Below are 20,693 nucleotides of genomic sequence, written 5' to 3'. Positions count from 1 at the left end.
CAAGTTTGAAAAATCACCTGAGTTCTGTAAGTAGTACGCCTATAGTATATTGTTGGTGTAAAAAAAACGAGCTGCTTTTATCCACCATGTTAATCAGTAATTTTACACATGATAAAAACGTGCAGTTAATTTGCTTGGAAAATACTTGCGAATACGGCAGTCATAAAAAAAACGTACAGTAGCCCAGCCTAATATTTGTCTGTAGGTACATCCCCAGTTACCTTGTTCTATTTAGCCTATTACAGTTTGTTTTATTCTATATAAGGGAATTCATTTAATTTTATTTAAACTGTTCGTTAATTAAAATGTGTGATGCTGTTATCGAAAGTATGCTACCGTGTTCTTTATTTATTACAGTTCATTGAACTTTGTTCATTTATTTTTCGTTCTTCTTTTATTTAAATAGCCTACCCTATACGGTGTCAGTAATTAGCTACTGTGCTGCTAATTTCTGATTTGAGAGTGATTTGTTTGATAGAAAAATGTTAGGCTACCTTATTAAAAGTATTGCTCTTAACAGACCTGAGTGTTTTGTATCACTAGTGCAGTGTCCGTTCTCGGAGCATAAAAGCCCTGCCCACATGAGGCGCGCTGCTTCTGGCTCGCGCTGTTCTGTAGTTTATTAAAAGTTTATTAATTCTGAACTTGTCGCGTGTCCATATTGCACCAAAATGCGACACTGCCCTCCCTTGGGTCCGCAGCAACACACCCGCCACGCATGAAGTCGATTGGATGAACGGTTCTCGACATAATAAAAATGCAAACAGACAGACAGACACACAGAGATTCCTGCCTTTATTAGAAAGAAGAATATGTTCAGCCCCCTCCCTCCGAAGCTTCGAAGCTCAAAAAATTGTATTCGGACCAGCCCTAGAATGATGTCCAAAAACGTCCAAATACCATAAATGCAGTTCATCAGACTCATGTGATAAAAGTTTTCTGAAGCTGTATTATAGTTTTTGTGTGTGGAACAGATTCTGTTCTATTCTGAAAAGAGAGACGTGCTGCAGTAATGACAGTGGTGAGGTGCAGCTGTTTGTGTTTATATGTGTCGTATTGGAGTGTGTGAGCGGTTGAGCAGCAGACAGGCAGTGAGAGGCCGTACGTGTGTGCTGCTGTAATGACAGTGCTGAGGTGCAGCTCTCTCTGCGTCCTTGAACCCCGGCTGGGTGCTCTGGTGTCACCCTGGGGAGTGCACCGTTTAATACCACAGTAATTATCCTGTCCTTATTCATCACATTGCCGTCCAGGTGTCTCCTTCACCCTGCCTCACAGCGTGTGTGTATCTGTGCACATGAATGTGTGTTTTAGTGTTTTTTTTATAGTGTGGCTGCCCTGTACTTTTATGCCTCTTAATATTCGTGACACCTTTTCATTAACTCATGTGGGTGTGTGTGTGTGTCTGTCAGGTTTTTTCGCTGTTTGTGTGTTGACGTTATATACGCGGTTCTGCATGTGCTAGTTCCTGTTTTACTCAAGTGTTTGTGCATTAATGTCAAAGCATGTGTTTGCATGTGTAGTTCTTGTGTGTAGGCCTATATGCACGTGTGTATGTGATGTCTTTCTCTCCAGATCTCCAGCTTACCGTCTGTCTGCTCTCCCAGTCTGTGTGACTAATGGCAGGTCCAGGTGTTCCTCTCAGTTCTGGGGGTCCCTTGAGGTGCCAATGGCTCCCTCTGTGGCAGCATGGGCAGGAGGTACCTGCCTCTCTCTGCCTGTGTGGAGGGTCCCCAGGGCCCAGGAGCCTCATGAGGGCCCCAGCCTTAACCCCCCCGCTCTCACCTCCTCTTATAGCTTAGATATTGAAGTGCAATATTATACATTAGCTCATGTTGTGTCAGCCTGCTGTCTGAATTGAGTGTGATGAGATAAAGTTCAAAAACTGTCAAGAAAACACGCCTTTCTATTGTATTGTCTTTGCGTGCTGCACTTAAAAACAAACAGCGCTGCTAGTTTACTTGGATTCAAGAATGAATGACTCATATGAGCCAGTTCTTTTAATAAATCATTCACAAAATCAGTTTGAATCAGTCAGATGAATCCTTCACTGAATGAACTCGCTGCACTCCTGTACTCCACTACTGCTCAAAAGTTTTACATGTTTTCGAAATAAGTCTTTTATGCTCACCAAGGCTGCATTTGATTGATGAAAAATACAGTAAAAACAGTAACAATGTGAAATATTATTACGACTGAATAGTTTAAAGTTCAAAAGAACAGCATTTATTTGAAATAGACATTTTCTGTGACTATGTAAAACTCTCTAGTATCACTTTTGATAAATTAAATTCATCCTTGCTGAATAAAACTATTAATTTCTTTCTTTCAAAATAAAAAAATCATACTGCCCCTAAACTTGTTCATTTCAGAATGTGTATAGATACAGATATATAAAAGATATCAAAAACACACACACACACACACACACACACACGTGTGTGTGTGTGTGTGTGTGTGTATTCAGTTTAAAGGAAAAGGTTTATTATTTTAAAAAAGGCACATGCAGACATACAGTATAACTCTATAAAATAGCAATCTTTACCTGTTCTCCCCTCACCTGACTGTAGGGGGCGATACACATGGCAGTGTTTCCCAACCCTGGTCCTGGATTACTTCCAGCACTGCACATTTTGCCTCTTCCTAATCAAATACACCTGATTCATCTCATCATTGCGTTACTCCAGGATCAGAGTTGAGGAAACACTGCTCAGCACAAATCCCATACAGTGTAGTTCTTTACAGTTGGTTTATGGGGTGACAGATTCTAATCCAGCCTGCATTCCTGTTCCCCTTCTTTCTTTTTCAACTTATTCAACTGTAGCTCTTTTGGCTTATGAATAAAAATGGATTGTCTGATTTGGCTCCAGCTCTTTAGTGCCCTACACTGCTCCAGTGGTCATCTCCTGCACTGCGGGTTTGTGCAGGTGTAAGTGGATTACTGTAGTGTCAACTTGTCAGCTGGGAGCACTTGTTTGAGGGCTTGAGGTGGATTAAACACTCATCAGAAATAAGGTGCTTAGCCTGTCATGCCCCAGAGACAGTTATATGCTAAGCTAAGTGCGATGGCTATTACTATCACGCCCATTTTTACACTGAATTTGGGCAGTGTGCTAACAGCTAATTGTTCAATCATATTTAGCATAAGTAATGCTAAGTTTTGTGATGTGGATGGCAGGGTGTGCTCATTGTAGTTAGCATGAAGCGTTCTCCATTAGCCTCCTCCTGTAGCTCAGGAGCCTGCGGGCACATTGACTATTTTTAACAATGAGGTTTGGCTGATTGAGTTCAGGGAAAAAAGAGGGGTGGTCAGAGACAGACACTGTAGACTGCAGAACCTCTGCATATACCACACACTGTCAGTGACAGGACCTGCCAGATTTTTTTGGGGGGCCGGGCTTTGACTTACTTTCAGATAGAGAAATTATTACCATATCTAGTTTGTATCAAGCATGTTCACTAGACCACAATTTTTAAGGTAGTTCATGGTTTTTGGGGCACATAGTATTTTGTAAATTCAGAAGACACACCTCCTAAGATTTTTGAGCCAAGTAGAATTTGATTGGCATATATTTTTAATTAAACGCATATGTTTAAATATTTAAAATTTTTAGTTTTTTTAAATATAAAAAATCTTAATAGAAAACACATACAGTATATATATTTAAATGTTGTTATTATTATAATAATAATAATTATTATTATTTATCACTACACTATCATGTAGAAATAATAATAATAGTCAATATGGGGTGCTGTGTGTACATTAATGAGGAAAAAAAATTAACTTAAATGATTTTAGCAAATGGCTGCAATATAACAAAGAGTGAAAAATTTAAGGGGGTCTGAATACTTTCCGTACCCACTGTATATAAAATATTTAAGTATTTATTTATTTATTTTCTTCTGGTGCCCCATGGCCCCTGTAGTGTCAATGCAAAAAAATTTAAAATAATAATAAAAATGTATATTATTTATTTATTTATATTTTTTCCTCTGGTGCCCCCATGGCCCCAGTAAGTGATGGGAGAAATGAACAGGGACACATTGAAACACATTCACCTTCTCTCTCTCCTCTCTCCCATCTGTTATGCACATGCTCTCTCGCTCTCACTCACAAAACACATACAAACACACGCAAATGCACATCTCAGCGATGGAGGGTCATGTTCCAGGTTATGTGAGGTAGACGTTTGTGTGTGTGGGACTCTAGAAGGGAACAAAGTGCTTGTTTAGCACCGCTTTCCTGCATGGCTAGGCAGGCAGCTGCTTCCCATTGACTCTGTACACAGTGGGAACCTGACTGCACTCACTGTACACTCCCAACCAGTAAAACCTGTGACATACACAACTACCAGACAGAAGACAAAAAGAGTGATCAAGAGAGACATCAAATGAGTGCTGTCGCCAAAACGTTTTCCAGGGTTTTTTGTGTATTTGACTCAAATCTGTTTTGTTTTTTGTAGTCTGAACAGTTAAATAAATAAATAATAACCTAACCATATCCATATGTGCTTTAAAACAAGATTAAAAACAAATTTTATGGAAATTGATTTAAAATTGTTTTTTTTAATCCTTTGATACACAGTGTAATATGCGTTTTTTTCCCCCTCTTTTTTTTTTTATAATATAATGAACTACACTACCATTGAGATTCATATTTTTTCTTTTAAATTAAATTAAGACTTTTAATCTGTGAGGATGCATTAAATACACTTTCTGTTTCAAATAAATGCTGTTCTTTTAAACTTTATATTAATCAAAGAATCTTGAAAAAATAATGTTTCCACACAAATATCAAGCAGCACAATTGATAATAATTAGAAATGTTTCTATAAGCACCGAATCAGCATATCAGAATGATTTTTGAAGGATCCTGACACTAAAAACATTTTATAAAATATTAAAATAGAAAAGTTATTTTAAATTGTAATGATACTTCAGAGTATTGCTGTTTTACTGTAGTTTTGATTAAATAATTGCATCTATGATGAGCATAATAGACTTTTTAACTAGTGTATGTTGTATTCATGATCTAACGAATGAGTGGGCGGTTGTGTGAAAGTCAGGCAATGTTCATCATTTCTAAAATGACAAGCTAGATAGAACAAACTTTCTTTCTCGTACACTCAGTGACATCGTCACTCTATGCTCAACCGAACGTAGCAAGTACAGCAAAGGGAGCCAAACTTTGAAGGAAAACAGCAAAAGAGAGAAAAGAGAGCGGCAGAAGCCGAACGTCTCATCTCTGATGCTGGAGTTGTGAAGAGGCTTGTTTTGGTACACTTCACATGTAATTAATCTGCAGCTGTTTAACAGTGCGGGCCCCCGCCGCTCGCGCAGACTGAGCAACACAAGAGTCAAACGGAGCTTAACCACTGCCAGTGCCCCTCTCGTCACGCAACCTCTCCCTCAGTCTTTATCTCTCCTTCATCTCACCTTCCCTCTCTCCGTCAGACACACACAGAGTACTTACGTTTCACCTTTGCGCCCCTAAAAATGCTTAGCGTGTAAATCATCCTCGCTAAAATGCCATTGGCTTTTCCGCATCTAAACATTATTAATGGCTGAAGGCTTTTAATTGGGTTTACAGCAACTTTATCTTCTGTAGAAAGGCTTTAGAAGTGATTTCATCTGTGTCTGGTTAGTGTTTAAAGGAGTGTTCTGGGGTAAATACAAGGTAAGCTTTATCGGCAACATCTGTGGCATGCTCTCAATTACCATTGAAAATAATTTTGCTCCTCCAATTTATAAAGACAAAAAATTACAGTAGAACTCTAATATGGGGCAGTATTCTGCGGCATGCATTTCCATTGTAGATGTGAAACAGTCAGTCTGCTGTTTGCACCTGTTAACAAAGGCAGAGTTGGAGTTGTTTTCAATAGTTATTTACAGCATCTGTTGCAGATGTTAAACAATGTCACAGAACCAAAAAAATAAAAAAAATTTTCATTCATTAGCAAACGCTCAAGTCAGAGGCCCTGTCCCAAATGATGTACTTGATGTGTACCATTTGTAATTTTTGGTTTCATAAGGGTGCGCTTGAGTGTCTCCTTTGGGGCTTCTATGCATCCTTAATGCACATTTTTGGGGGGTTTATGACCTGGTATCAGTATAGTTCTTGATTTGATTCATGTTCAGTTTTGATTCAGTTATTGAGGTTATTTAGATTTAGATTCAATTGCAATTCATTTTATTTTATTTAATTAATCCAGTTGATCTTTTACAGTAACTCTATTTTAAGTAACTGCCCAATCACTTTGATCATCGTTTCACTTTGGTATAATTTCTGTTATGTTTGTGTGTGTGTTTATTATTTTAATAAAGATATGAATAAAATGATCTTTCTGCATAAAGTAGAGTGCATAGAGCAGAAATTTCCGAACTTTTTGCTATAAAAACAAAAACTTGATTGAAGGCAGTGGGCCAAAATTATTAATGTAAATCCAATTATATTATTCATAAATTATGATACGGAATGGCGGCCCAAATCCGAGGTCACAGAGCTACACAGACCCTGGATTGGGCATCTCAGTCAAAAAATTGGAGATTTTAAGAATTGATATGAAGATTGTTCAAATTAATGTGATTTTTGCAATCAGTCTAAAAAAATCTATATTTTTCCTAGCCCTAGTGTGGAAAACATGTGGTATCACATTGAAGTCAGCGATCTGCTCATTCTTCTGCCCATCATTTCCTGTCCTCTCTCCAGCCTCTCTTGTCGTCATGTTAGCACTGCACCCATCTGTACAGCACTCTGTGGTCTCTAGAGGTGAGTGAGTGGTCAGGCTCCAGAACGTGTTCCATTTCTCTTCCTCACCTGGGGGTCGCCAGAGGGGAGATGGGGAGCAGGCTGTCAGCTGTCCTTGCCTTCCCAACCCCCTACCCCTCACCTTCTGCCCTGGGAATGAGTCCGGCTGCTCGGACGCTTATGGGCGCCAACTACTCCATATGGGCCGTGGGCAGCAAGAGTGTGTGTCCTCCAGGATTCCGGCCCCTGACAGACAGTCCGTCCTGTGACATCACTGCAGTACGCATATGTGTGTGTGTGCGCTAGGGTACATATGAGTGTAAATACATGGGTTTCCTCCAGGATTATGGTTCCTGACAGACTGGCTACACAATGACATCACCTTGGCATGTGTTTGCGTGTTTGTGTCCTTTAGGAAAAGACCCCTAACAGACTGTGTCCCTGGAGCCCCCTGTAGGGTACCGAGAGCAATGCCAGGGGTCCTGCGAGTACAGACTGGAGAGTGTCAGCTTGATGGAGCAGAGACCGTTAGGGACGGCAAACATGAGTTTGTGTGTATGTGCGTGTTTGTGTGTCCACTAGGACCAGGCCCCTGACAGACTGTCTCCCTTGAGCAGCGGTGGGGTACGGCAGAGGCAGAGAGTGTGTCAGCATAGAAACCCAAAGGAACACGGCAAAACAGTTGGGGGGAGAAATACAGGAGTCGGTTTGCTTGTGTGTGTGTGTGTGTGTGTGTGTGTATTTCAGTTTCGGTAAACAGGTGTTTGGTCTCAGAGACTCTACTCCCAGAGGACTGCTGGCCATGTGGTCAGTTCCTGCGTGCCGTCCCCCTTCCCTTCTCGTTCTCTCTCTCTTGTCCTCGCTCTTCCACTCTTTCTTACCCTCTTAGCAACATAGCTTTGTCCTCTGTTGTGTTTGGTTATGACTGTCCTGTTGCCTAGGGGAGAGAGGAAGGAAGGAAGATAGGGAAGAGGGAGGTCTCCGCGAGAAGCCCAGAAAAAGAAACGAGAGAGATGAACGGAGAGAATTAAGATGAACTGCCAGTAAAAACTCCTATAGTGTTTATACTCTGGAAGTTGTTTTCCCCTGGCTCTTGCTTCAGGCCTGTCTGGCCGGCGTGCTGGGTTGCCCAGTGGGAGCCCGGGTGGAAGTTGTTTTTCTGCCCCCTACAGTGTGTCTCTCCTGCCCCGGGCTGTGGGCAGAGGGCCAGGGGGAAGGGCCTGTGAGCTGGGCAGGGGGGCTGCTGGGAAAGGTGGAGGTTTTGGGCAGGGGGCCAGGCTCAAAGGTGGAGGAGGGGTGAGAGGTTAGGGATGTGGAATGTGACTAGGTGAAGTGATAAGACTCAGGTCTAGTTAGACCATGATTCTACCAAATCGCTTTTCCCTATGTTGTTATATTGCAACATGTCGGAATGATTATATTTATGAGTTGAGTGCACATGAACACCACCTAGAAGTCACCAGTAGGAAATTTGTTGCGTTGCTTTTTTTTAAGCTTTGACTTTGAGTTCTGCTGCATGTCTGTTAAACATTTATGGCAGAATTGAATTAGTTTAATTATAAAAAAGTTGTGTGTTTTTTTCCACCCGGTTATAGGCACCGTTGTCCTTACTTGTAGAATAAATAAATAAATAAATAGTTTCGTTTTTTTTTTGTTGAAAAATTGACAAAATATTTGTTTACATTATCATAGTTTGTATTATGTACCGTTGATTTAAATAATATTGATAAAGTTTGCCGATTTGCAGCATTAGGGATAGGCACCATTTTTAATCTGACATGAATAAAAATCCTGATGTGATTCTTAGGTGTAATGTCCATTCAATAGGTTGTCATATCAGGGGCGGCGCCAGAGAATTTTGAACGCAGGTGCTGAGGGGGTGCTAGATCAATGATAGGGGGAGCTGGGCAATTAATTGTAAATATGACCAAAACAGGTTGTTATTATTATTATAATTTTTTTATGAATAATAAAATCGCATATATAGGTGCATTTCAAATGTTTATGAGGAGTGTGGGAGTATTATCGCTTACTATGACATGGGGGCACCCGCGCAATCTTTTTTATTTATTTATTTTTTCACCTGCGGAAAGAACTTAAAATACTCCTTTTTGGATGTGCTTTCTGTCATCTCATGCAGTCTCTGTGAATGGAGCGCATCACTACAATGAACTGGCTCACAGACATAAGAAATAAATCTACAGAAAGCTTGAAATGTCTACTATTAAACAAACAAATTAAAATAAAAAATAAATCTTCTCTGATTATGTAGTCCATATAGGTGCATTACTCTAGGCTATTAAAGGCACGTCCATTACTGTGGAGATGGCAAGTCAGCGAGTCTGACTGAGAAACCACTAGTTTATTACTAAAAAAATTAAAATGTCGTCTTTTCCCCCGATGCATTCATAATCATTACTTTAGCTGGTGCTTTGCGGCAAGCTTTATGCATGTGCTTGAGCGCGGAATAGGCTATAATAGGCTACACTTAAATGCCTATATTAAAGGATGGTTTAGTAGGTTATTATACTAATCAATTTAATATAAACGTGCGACTAGTTGACTAGAAAAATCTTTAGTCGGGGGCAGGCCTACTTGGCACAAGGAACTGATCCATTTTTAAAATAAAATGCTGACATTACGAAATGTGTGACTGCAAATCACGTCACGGTGTATTGCATTGCAGTAGTTATGCATGTGTTATGAGTCAAATGTTTTTATTTTATTTTATTTTTTATGGGGGTGCTTTGGTTTTTCTTGGGGGTGCTGGAGCACCTGCTAGCCCCTTCCTAGCGCCGCCCATGTGTCATATCTTAAGGTCCTAAGTCATGTCTAATCATACCTTGTCTTCTGAATTTTTGTTTTGTTTGGACTCTTTTGGAATGAGGTAATTTTAGTGTTTCATCAGCTGAACAATTAGCGCTATGAAACAACCTTGTACAGGCTCTACATCTAGCCTCATTTTTGTCAAATTTAATATGCCATTTTCCCTTGCTAAGGTCCATTACTATTATAATTAGCATAGCTTGAGGCTAACAGCATTAGCATGTTGACGTTTAGGTCACTGATAACATACTTATACTTTAGAATAGGTTCTGGGTGTAGTTCTGAAATGAAACATTTGTGGAAAATTATTAAGCTTCTCCAGCAAAAATACACATTTTGGTGAAAAATACACTGTTTTCTGGTTTTCCACAACTGCACTTTCTGGGTATTTCTGAAGCAAAATACTTAAAAAGCATTTTAGGACTAAGTGAGATGTTAGCAGTGGCATCTAACCTAGATGGATGATGAGATTAATTAAGCCAAAACCAGAATGTTTGCCTTCATTTGTCAAGTTTGAATAGAATATGTTGGAATGAATGTGAAACTGGTTTAGTGTTGGTGCGGTTGTTGTCGAAGTGGGCATATTTAACCTCGTCTCACATGTAGCATAAATTTCAGTGTGTTAATCATTGTAGAACGGCTGTATTGTTTTGGATAGTGTGTTGTTCCAGAAGGGGAACAGCAGTGCTATATGTCATAAGTGTGGGTCTGCTGTATATGCCTCCAAGCGCTAATGAACACACTAGCCTGTTTTGGCTCTGACGTTTGGCTCGTGTCGGTAGGGGCATTCACAAAATCCACAGCTCTGGTGTTGGGAGAGATGGAGGGGATCTCTTTTTTCCCCTTCTCTATCTGACTCCCACCCCCTCTTCTTCTATCTGTCCTTGTGTCTGATAAAGAGGAGAGAGGACAGACATCAGACTGAGCACGTCTTAATTACCGTCTTCCACCACGGTTCCGGCCCCGCATGCCAGCGCTTTGGCTAGCCCATTAACTGGCCCCGATGTAGTTCAGCCCAGCCCGGTCCGGTGGAGGCATGGGGGTCTGCTCTTGAACCTCCTAGAATTATCTGCAGATTAGGTGCTGGGGTGGCTGCCGCCATCACCATGTGTTTCTGTTATCGCGGTCCTAATTACCAGGCCCCGTTCGAGGCGGGGTGGCAGGCCCATCCCTGGACATCAGAATGTGTCCTTCTGTCAGTCCTGTCTTCCCATTATTCCCTCCCTCGCTACACCCTTCCATCCTGTGCTCCACCCCTCCACATGGGACAGGCTGGCAAGGAGAAGGCCAGCGCCAGGGGCAACCACCAGAGCAGCCTGTTAATTCGGTAATGAGTCACAACATGAAAGAAAGTTTGGGGATGGAATGTGGAACAAGTGAGAAACAAACTGTCAGAGCGGGAGAAAATCTGAAAAGAAAGGGAAGGTCGGTCAAGCCTGTAAATGTGGAAAGAACAGGAGCGTGGAAGGTGCCCCATGTTTTCGCGCCCATTCCAGTCGCCAGTTCTTTTCTCTCTCTCTTTCCCCCCCCCTCACTTTTTTCTTTCTGTTTCTTTTCTAATTTAACTTTTCATTGAAATTTCTTACCCTGTTTAGTGCTCTTGCCAAGTCCCCCGGTGGACAGATGACAAAAGCCCCCTAAAAGCCATGTGATCTTCCATTTTCCGACAGCCACACTTCTGAGGATTAAAGCTATTTAATGACTATAATCTCCCTCTTTCTCAAAAGTGATTTCTCACATTCTGTCGCAGTCAGAGGGATTGCATTAGCATTAATAGATTTATAATTCGCCAGAATGACCACATGTGCCAGGAGTTTTTTTTTTTTCTTTTGGGTTCCATTCTTTTCCTCTACTCTGCCTCTTTTTCCCCCCTCCTTTTTTCTGGCTCTGAACTCAAGCAAGCGTTTCTTTGTATCTCTTGCACTGTGGTACATGTCTGTGTCTCAGCAGGACGGCCTACCTGTCAGTCGGCACCCCCACCGTCACCACCATACCCGCCCCCTCTCACCTCCACAGTGGCTGGATCAGGGAATGGCCTGTCAGGGGCCACGGTCTCATTGTGCAGCCAAAGAATTCACCACGGTTAAGTCCCTTATGGTCTTTTCATCTGGGCTCTTTCATTGGGCCACTGCAACACTTTCTCTCCCGTGTTGCAAGGGTTTTAGGTTGTGTTGGGATAGCTCTTATCCTGACACGGACACAAAAGCATGAGAACAGAACAGGGGGAGGGCACTGCACTTGAAGGAGGGTGGGGAAATTGGCAGAGGAGGTGTGTGAGAGGTGGGCCGGGATGTCTTACGCTAAATGTAATCTGAGAAAGTGAGTGAGACTGAAACAGAAAATGAAAGGGGTACAGAAGAGGGTACACACATGGGCACAAACATGAGTACTTTCTTTTGTTATTAGACATTATGTGTATACTCTTGTCATTTTGTCTGTATTCTCTCTATTTTTTTATTTTAGTTGATGTATTAATTAAAAGACTGCATATTTATAGTTTTGTTATGTATTAAAATGTCATAAGCCAAAATACTTACAGTGACATCCTTTCAAGAAGTGAATTTAAAAAAAAATCTAAACGCCTTTTTTTAAATGACTTTTTTCTTATATTCTGTTAACAGTAGGGGAAGTAAATCCCATCATAAGGCTTAAGATGCCACAACATAATTAATTAAATACTTAAATGGTAAATCTGAAACTGAATTACCTTAACCTGGAAAAGGCTCCCATTTGATAGAATGACCTCTTTAAGTATTTTCCTGATGTCACACTTTCTTCTCTTATTTTACTCCTTTACTGATATCTCTATTTTTTTACATTTTCTTTACTCCAGCTCTGAATTCATTTCTCGCTTAGAGCTAAATTCATAATTCATGGTTTTACAAATTTCTACCCACAAACCCCGTGGAGATTTATTTGTTCTGCACAGTACCTACATTTTAAAGTGGATCGATTCATCACTTGAATTTATTTTCTACAAATTCTGCTGTGCTCACCTTTGTGTAATGGGAGAGTAGTGGGCGGAAGTAAAATCCTACAACTGCCATATGGAGTTGAAGTTATTAGTTTATACAATACACGCTGAGGTGATGCACTTTCTTTGTTCTTTTTTACTTTTCCCTTTTCCCATTGCGTTGGGTCATAGATTGTGACTCCATTTCAGTGGGTTTTTCATTTCTAATTAGAATACTGAGCATAGGAGGCCATTGTTACATTTGGCTTGTGAGTGCGGATGGAGCTTTTAGGGGATGTGGAGTGTTATCCTCTGTAAACATACATTTTTTTGGGATCTGTTATACCGGAGGCTTTTTCAACGCATTAAGAGTGAACATACAACTTAGAGGAAATAAAGCAAACAAACAGTGCACTGATAGAAAATTCTGTGTTTGTCTGAGCCGCAGTGGAACTTTGTGCTCGCAGCATCCCTGCTCAATAAGTCATGAGCTCTCTTCCTTGCTTTCCTTCGGAGTCTGCTAGTTGAGATGCTAAATAGATGACGTGTGGACTGTGTCAGGCCCCATCAGATTGCACAAAGCAGGACAGAATTAAGAGCAACCCGATTTGTATATTTTTGTATAATGTATGCCTGCATTAATCTAGACTGGCCGTGTGTTTGCACAAACAGCGAAAGAACATAAATAATCCAGTGCTATGATTTTGTATGCGTTGTCCATTAAGAGGGCCTTCCTTTCTGAATGTGCTCTAATCACTTTTGAGAAGCTTTTCAATCTGGTGACCATAATGAAAATATGATAACGCAGATCCAAATCTGGGGGATATGGGCATGAGCTTGTTTGCTGAGGGAGGATAAGAGGATAAAAAAAATACATATTTGTCCTTATTTCTCTACTCCTTTGGGGTTTGCTGTCTTTAGTTCTTTGCTTCTATTTTGATATTTTCTCTACCTCTTTAACATTTTAATTCTGTCTGTGTTTTGCATTGCAGATGGTGATGATGACCCGGGGCTCTCCTGGGTGGCGTCCTCTCCCTCTAGCAAAGACGTGGCATCGCCTTCACAGATGCTAGGGGATGGCTGCTGCGATATGGGCATGGGCACAGGGGAGGAAGAAGGGGGCTCTGGCCTGCCTTATCCCTGCCAGTTCTGCGACAAGTCCTTCAGTCGCCTTAGCTACCTGAAGCGCCATGAGCAGATCCACAGTGACAAGCTGCCCTTCAAATGCACCTTCTGCAGTCGTTTGTTCAAACACAAGCGCAGCCGTGATCGTCACGTCAAGCTGCACACCGGTGACAAGAAGTACAGTTGCCAGGAGTGCGAGGCAGCATTTTCTCGCAGCGATCATCTCAAGATCCACCTCAAGACACACAGTTCCAGCAAACCATTCAAGTGCAGCATTTGCAAGCGTGGCTTCTCTTCCACCTCCTCTCTCCAGAGCCACATGCAAGCTCATCGGAAGAACAAGGAACACCTGGCAAAGAAAGACCAGGGTAAGCGAGATGGATCTAGCAGTGATGTAGCTGACCAGGACCAGGACCTATACATGTGCGATTACTGCGAGGAGACATTCAGTCAGACAGATGAACTTGAGAAACACGTGCTGACACAGCATCCCCAGCTCTCGGACCGCGCAGAGCTTCAATGCATCCACTGCCCTGAAATCTTCAGCGATGAAGGCACTCTACTCACCCATATTGACAGAACGCATGCCAACAAGAAACACAAGTGCCCCATGTGCGCTGAGCAGTTCCCATCTGTAGAGGATGTCTATTGCCATCTTGACAGCCACCGGCAGCCAGACTCCAGCAACCACAGTGCCAGTCCTGATCCAGTCTTGGGAAGCGTGGCATCAATGAGCAGCGCTACCCCTGATTCCAGTGCCTCCCTGGAGAGAGGATCAACCCCAGACTCCACCCTTAAGCCTGGACAGAGCAGACGAAAGCTTGCACCTTCTTCTGATCATGATGATGGAAGCTGGTCAGGCAAAGTGACCTACAGTTGTCCATATTGCTCCAAGAGAGATTTCAACAGCCTGGCTGTCCTGGAGATTCATCTGAAGACTATCCATGCAGACAAACCTCAGCAGAGCCACACTTGCCAGTTATGTCTGGAAACCCTGCCAACTCTCTATAACCTTAATGAGCATGTGCGCAAAGCACATAGATCCAGTGGGAGCTCTGCGTCAAACTTTCCCCTTCTGCAGTTCAGTAACGTTTCGGCCTTTCATTGCAACTACTGTCCTGACATGTTTGCAGACATCAACAGCCTGCAAGAGCACATTCGTGTTTCTCACTGCTTATCTGGTGGTGGTGTTGTTGCTGGATCCACCACTTTGGAGGGCAACCATGCTTTCTTCTGCAACCAGTGCTCCATGGGTTTCCTTACAGAGTCCTCACTCACTGAGCACATCCAACAGACCCATTGCAGCAGTGGGGGAGGTGTGACCAAGATGGAGTCCCCAGTCTTGCAGCCCTCGCAGTCCTTCATGGAAGTGTATTCTTGCCCTTACTGCACCAACTCTCCCATCTTCGGTTCCCTCCTCAAACTCACTAAACACATTAAAGAGAATCACAAGAACATCCCACTCGCCAACAACAAGCGCAAAGTCAAAGTGGCAGACTTGAGCCCAGCCTCATCTGACGTGGAGATATCCTCACCCAAACGCCATAGGGTAACTGGTGACAGCACTCCAGCAGTTGCTAATGGAGACTATCCCTGCAATCAGTGTGACCTTCGATTCACCAGCTTTGAGGGCTTCCAAGCCCATCTGAAGTCCCACCTGGAACTGTTACTGAGGAGGCAGTCTTGCCCACAGTGCAACAAAGAGGACTTTGATTCTCAGGAGGCACTGCTTCAGCACTTGACTATTCACTACACCACCACTTCCACCCAGTATGTCTGTGAGAGCTGTGACAAACAGTTCTCTTCCGTCGACGATCTGCAAAAGCACTTGCTAGACATGCATACCTTTGTGCTGTACCACTGCACACTGTGTCAGGAGGTCTTTGATTCAAAGGTGTCCATACAAGTCCACCTGGCCGTCAAGCACAGCAATGAGAAGAAAATGTATCGTTGTACGGCCTGTGCTTGGGACTTCCGCAAAGAAAGTGACCTGCAGTTACACGTGAAGCACAGTCATTTGGGCCACCCTACCAGTACGGGGGCAACCGGAAAAGCACGCAAATGCATATTCTGTGGGGAGACCTTTGGCACAGAAGTAGAGCTCCAGTGTCACATCACTACTCACAGTAAAAAGTATAACTGCCGGCTCTGTGGAAAGGCCTTCCACGCCATTGTCCTTTTGGAAAGACATCTAAGAGAGAAGCACTGCATTTTTGATGGAGGAAATGGCAATGGAAATGGAGGAAGCCAAAATGGAACACCCAATGGGGTGACTCAAAGCTCTAAGCGTTCCACAGCAGGATCGACTGCAGCTGCTGAGCAAGCAGATTTGCAGAGCATGCTATTAAAAGGAGGAAATCAGGAAACGGCGAACAGCCATGAAGCTAGCGGTGGTGAAGAGGAGCTTGATGCCTCAGAGCCAATGTATGCCTGTGACATCTGTGGTGCGGCCTACACCATGGAGTCTCTGCTTCAAAACCACCGCCTTCGAGACCACAATATCAGGCCTGGTGAGGACGATGCAAGCTCAAGAAAAAAGAAGGCCGACTTCATCAAGGGTAACCACAAGTGCAATGTTTGCTCACGGACCTTCTTTTCTGAGAACGGCTTGAGGGAACATGCTCAGACGCACCGTGGCCCAGCAAAACACTACATGTGTCCCATCTGCGGCGAACGCTTCCCTTCACTGCTTACTCTCACTGAGCACAAGGTCACCCACAGCAAGAGCCTGGACACAGGCACCTGCCGTATCTGTAAGATGCCCCTGCAGAGTGAGGAAGAGTTCATTGAGCACTGCCAGATGCACCCTGACCTGAGGAACTCCCTCACAGGCTTCCGCTGTGTAGTTTGCATGCAAACTGTCACTTCAACGCTCGAACTGAAGATTCATGGAACTTTTCACATGCAGAAGCTCTCGTCTTCTGGGGGCAGTGGTGGAGGAGGAGGATCAGCCTCATCATCTCCCAATGGCCAGCTGCAGGCCCACAAACTCTATAAATGTGCCCTGTGTCTCAAAGACTTCAAGAATAAGCAAGAACTGGTCAAGATTGATGTGAACGGCCTGCCTTACGGTCTTTGTGCTGGCTGCATGAGTCGGGGTACAAATGGCCAGTCCCCAACTGTTGTTGTCACCCCACAAGAGGCTGGGGAGAAGGGCACCACTGGACTGCGCTGCCCAGAGTGTGCTGTTAAATTTGAGACCCTGGAAGACCTGGAAAGCCACGTTCAGGTGGACCATCCCGAGATGAGCCCTGAGACCAGTGGAGCTAAGAAAGTTACCGATGCTTCACCTGTCCCTAAAGTAAGTGTCAAAGCCTCACCCTCATGATAACCTGATAAAACTGTCTCAATTATATGTACTTTTGTCTGAAAGGGTATTAAAGTGTACTTGATGGTTCAGTATGAAAACAGAAGATCAAAGATGACTCTTAGCCATTGTCAACAAGCATTGGGCTGTTTGACAGAAATGTTCTATCACAAAATGGTTTTGTATTTGCTTAGGGTATTTTTTTAGGTCATTTGAGGTTTTCCTCTAGTTCTCAAATTTGTGTTCTTTCTCTACCTTTTCTCTTTTTGTGTTTCCTTTCCTATTATCTCTTTTCTTTTGGCAGTTCAAAGAAGAATTTTATGCAATTTCTTTTGAAAAGGGGAGACATTGCCAGCAACCATTTTCTGGCAGTATTTTTAGTGTATAAGTTCCCTGTGTTCCCAAAGTGTTCTGAGTCAAAGAGAGATGTGTGAATTCATGGCTACATTACTACTGGCCCCAGAGGGTTCAGCAACCTCATCCTGCTGGGCTATTGTACAGCCTGTTCGCTTCACTAGATATTGACAGTGAACTTCCAGGGACGCTCAATCTTTACCTGTGCTTTTGTCTCAGCTCAGTGTAACAGATAGGAGAATCTCTGCCTTTTCCCCTCTCGTTGCAGCATAGGATAGGTCTGGTGTTTGCAAGTGTGTGGAGAATTTAAAAAAGCCTGTTCAATGTGAATTTCAATCCTGTATCTTTCTTTGTAGAAAAAGACGTATCAGTGCATCAAATGCCAAATGACCTTTGAGACAGAACGAGAGATCCAGATCCATGTTGCCAATCATATGATCGGTAAGTCAACCCCATAGTTTCCTTTGCTAGTGCGCGTGCGTTCGTGTGTATTTACGTATGTGTGTGTGTTTGGCTGCTTGCCAGTTGCTCCTCCTGTTTCCTACCCTTATTTGCTGCCTTAGTGTTGCCCCAGCACTCTCTCTCACTCCCTGCACACAGGTGTGAGACGGACAGGTGAAATGAACAGCTCTATTTCTGGAAGTGCAGACATTGCTCTCAACAGCTGTTCCATTGTTTATCACTTGACTACGCAGCTGAGGCCTCGGCTGCAGGTCTGATTGCTCTGTTAACTCTTCACCATGCAGCCGAGACCAGGACTGCAGGTCTCGCTCCTTCAGCAAAGGCCAACAAACAATTAGGTTCTCTTTTATTCCCCTTCATTTCATTCCTGTAGCCTGTCGTGGACAATTACACGCATTTTGCTCTTTGTTGCAGATATTTTACGAATAGAGTAACTACATGTGTACGTGGAGGGGATGTTATTTACCGATATTGGAATTCTAATTATGATAGGTTAGGTGGACTAATAAAGGGCTCTATAGCTTAAGTTATAGGAATGTGTTTCCTCAAATACTAGCATGCCATAGAGTGCTGGGTGGGACTTGTTAATGATTGGCTCCTCGTGGATGATATTTTCCATCCCGTGTTTCATGTTTCTTTGGCTAGTGGCCCTGGCTGCAGGTTTTGAACTTAACTGAACAGTTCCTCTGTAGTTGTTTTATATGCCTCCTCCCTTGGTGTTGTTATTCTTTAAGTAATAATTGCTGCTGCAGCACACTGTAGTGTAGATTAACGAGCTGGGCCTGTGAGTAATTTCACAGAACAAACGGCGCAATGCTCTGAGCCTCAGCAACTTCCCGGCCTTCTCCAGACCTGACAGCCGATACTAGAGCAGAGCCGCCTGATATATTCTTAGAGTCCTAGTGAGCATGCTGCATCTGTCTTTAGAAAGGCCATTGTGCCTAACCACATAGACTTGTGTGTGTGTGTGTTCACAATCTACACTTTTCTTTTTGTCTATTCTTATTTTAGGTGGGAGGAATTTTGAGTTTAATTCAAGGGCCCTTTGGTTCCATGTTCATTTTCTCCTTCATATAATGAGCATGGAAGTGCTTAGCACCCAATTATTCCCATATTAACCGCCCTGACTTTAACCTCCCATCCACCTATCTCTCTCCCATCCCTCTTTCCCATCTCACCTGACCCTTCACCATTCAATCACAACCTAACTGCATCCAACCTGCCCAATCTCAGACCAACACAATCCAATTTGGACCACGCTGAGTGCTCTCTCCTTTCATCCCTCCATCCTCTCTCACTTTTCCTCTCTGAAGATACTGATGCTAGAGATAAAGGCTGTGTGTGAGACGGCAAGGCGGATCGTATGTCTCTCCCCATCGCCATGAAGGGAATTTTGGGTTAATTAACATCATAATTGTCTGAAAAGCTGGAGGAGATTAATTATGGAATTGAGGCAGATTATTTTAAGTGCCGTTGTTATTTTATTATTTTTTCCACCCCTCTTCAAAGATTGATGACGTCTTTGAATAATGAAAAGGGAGTCGTGTATTAACCTTAATCAGACTCTGCGTTAGGCGCCAGAAAATTGAAGCGAGATCACAAAGGAGTTCTAGATTTAGCGCTTTTGCACTCTGTCTTCCTCTTTCTTTTTGAGATTACGAAGCAATCATTAAATAGCTACACTATCTGTCAGCTTTGATATATGACTAGTGAGGCTATTATAAGACTTTGATATTTTAGCCCGTCTTTTATGCTGGAATTTACAAGCATGCACAGTGCTTTTTTTTTTTTTTTTTTTTACATATACATATACAACAGGTATACTTGCATCATGCAGCTCTGTGACCACTTGTATAACATTTGGAGTGACCAAGGTCCAGATAATAGTAATGAGAATTTATTTTTATTTGGCTGTATGTAGATTTGGCTGTATGTAGACTGACAACCACAACCAGCCTCATACTTTAATCACAGTCATAAGTGCTGGTCAGATTTTAAAAGCCCTTTTTCAATTTCTAGAACAATGTTGTTGAAATCAATTTAGGCATGTTATTTATGCACAAATGCATTTATAAAAATATCTTAGTCTTTAACATCTTAAGCAATTCAAGCAATAAAATTCACTATAATTCATGTTAAGTCAAGAATGGTCTTTTCTTATAATAATTGTATGCTGCAATTTAGGAATCAGTCATTTTGTAGACAGCCTCATTTATATTATGTGTGCTTTCTGATTTGCCACATCAATATCAAACAATTACTGAAATAGCTGAATTTTGACAGCAAATGGACTCGGTGTAGTTTCACTGTGACATATATTTAATTGTTGCTGATTATTTGACTTGAACTTACTAATTGAGTGAGCATTTAGTAGGCTACATGTTCTTCTCCTGCAGCGTTAAATAGAACAATTTAGCTTTGTGCTTTTTCCTCACAGTTTGGCAGCTGTGGAAATCGCACGAATTTGATCTCTCCGCCTCCCGTGTTTCATCAGTGCTTTCACTATGCATATTTATGTGTGCTTCTCTGCCAAAAGCAGCTGTGTGTGTGAGTGTGGTCTTTGCATATACATTGAATGTAGTTGAGGTGTGGAAGTCCCTGTGCATTCCTACCAACACATACCTGCTCTTATATATGATTGACACATCTGATAAAAGCTTGCATACACAGACAGACACATTCTGTCAACCTCCAGCTTTTTTTTTTTTGCAACATCCTCCCTGTTCGTGGATACACAGACAAACGGTTCCCAGTTTCAGTCATCCTACCTTTTTGCAGAGGTGTTATCATACCTCACCTAGCTTCCCACATCCCCCCACTTTCCCTTCCTCTCACTCTTTCCCGCTCCCCCCCTCCCTTCCCTTCCTTTCCTTTCCTTTCCTTTCCTTTCCCCCCCCCCCGCCGCTCTCACAGTCACC

The 20,693-nt window shown here is 42.6% G+C and overlaps 1 protein-coding gene across 3 annotated transcripts in view; it reads left to right on the top strand.

Annotated features, from left to right (window-relative positions):
• The window catches only part of znf423 (zinc finger protein 423), a 187,779-nt gene that overhangs the window by 80,660 nt on the left and 86,426 nt on the right, over positions 1-20,693 (top strand). For all 3 annotated transcript variants that reach the window (XM_016550571.1, XM_016550570.1, XM_016550568.1), the window contains 2 exons: positions 13,520-16,953; positions 17,670-17,754. In XM_016550571.1, coding sequence (XP_016406057.1) covers positions 13,520-16,953; positions 17,670-17,754 — 3,519 coding nt within the window. The remainder of the gene's footprint in view (positions 1-13,519; positions 16,954-17,669; positions 17,755-20,693) is intronic.

Source organism: Sinocyclocheilus rhinocerous, unplaced genomic scaffold (assembly GCF_001515625.1).
Source record: "Sinocyclocheilus rhinocerous isolate Xijiao unplaced genomic scaffold, SAMN03320098_v1.1 scaffold1938, whole genome shotgun sequence".
Taxonomy (NCBI): Eukaryota; Metazoa; Chordata; class Actinopteri; order Cypriniformes; family Cyprinidae; genus Sinocyclocheilus; species Sinocyclocheilus rhinocerous.
The sequence above is the reverse complement of the archived record's forward strand: the minus strand, read 5'-3'. Positions and strand labels throughout refer to the sequence as shown.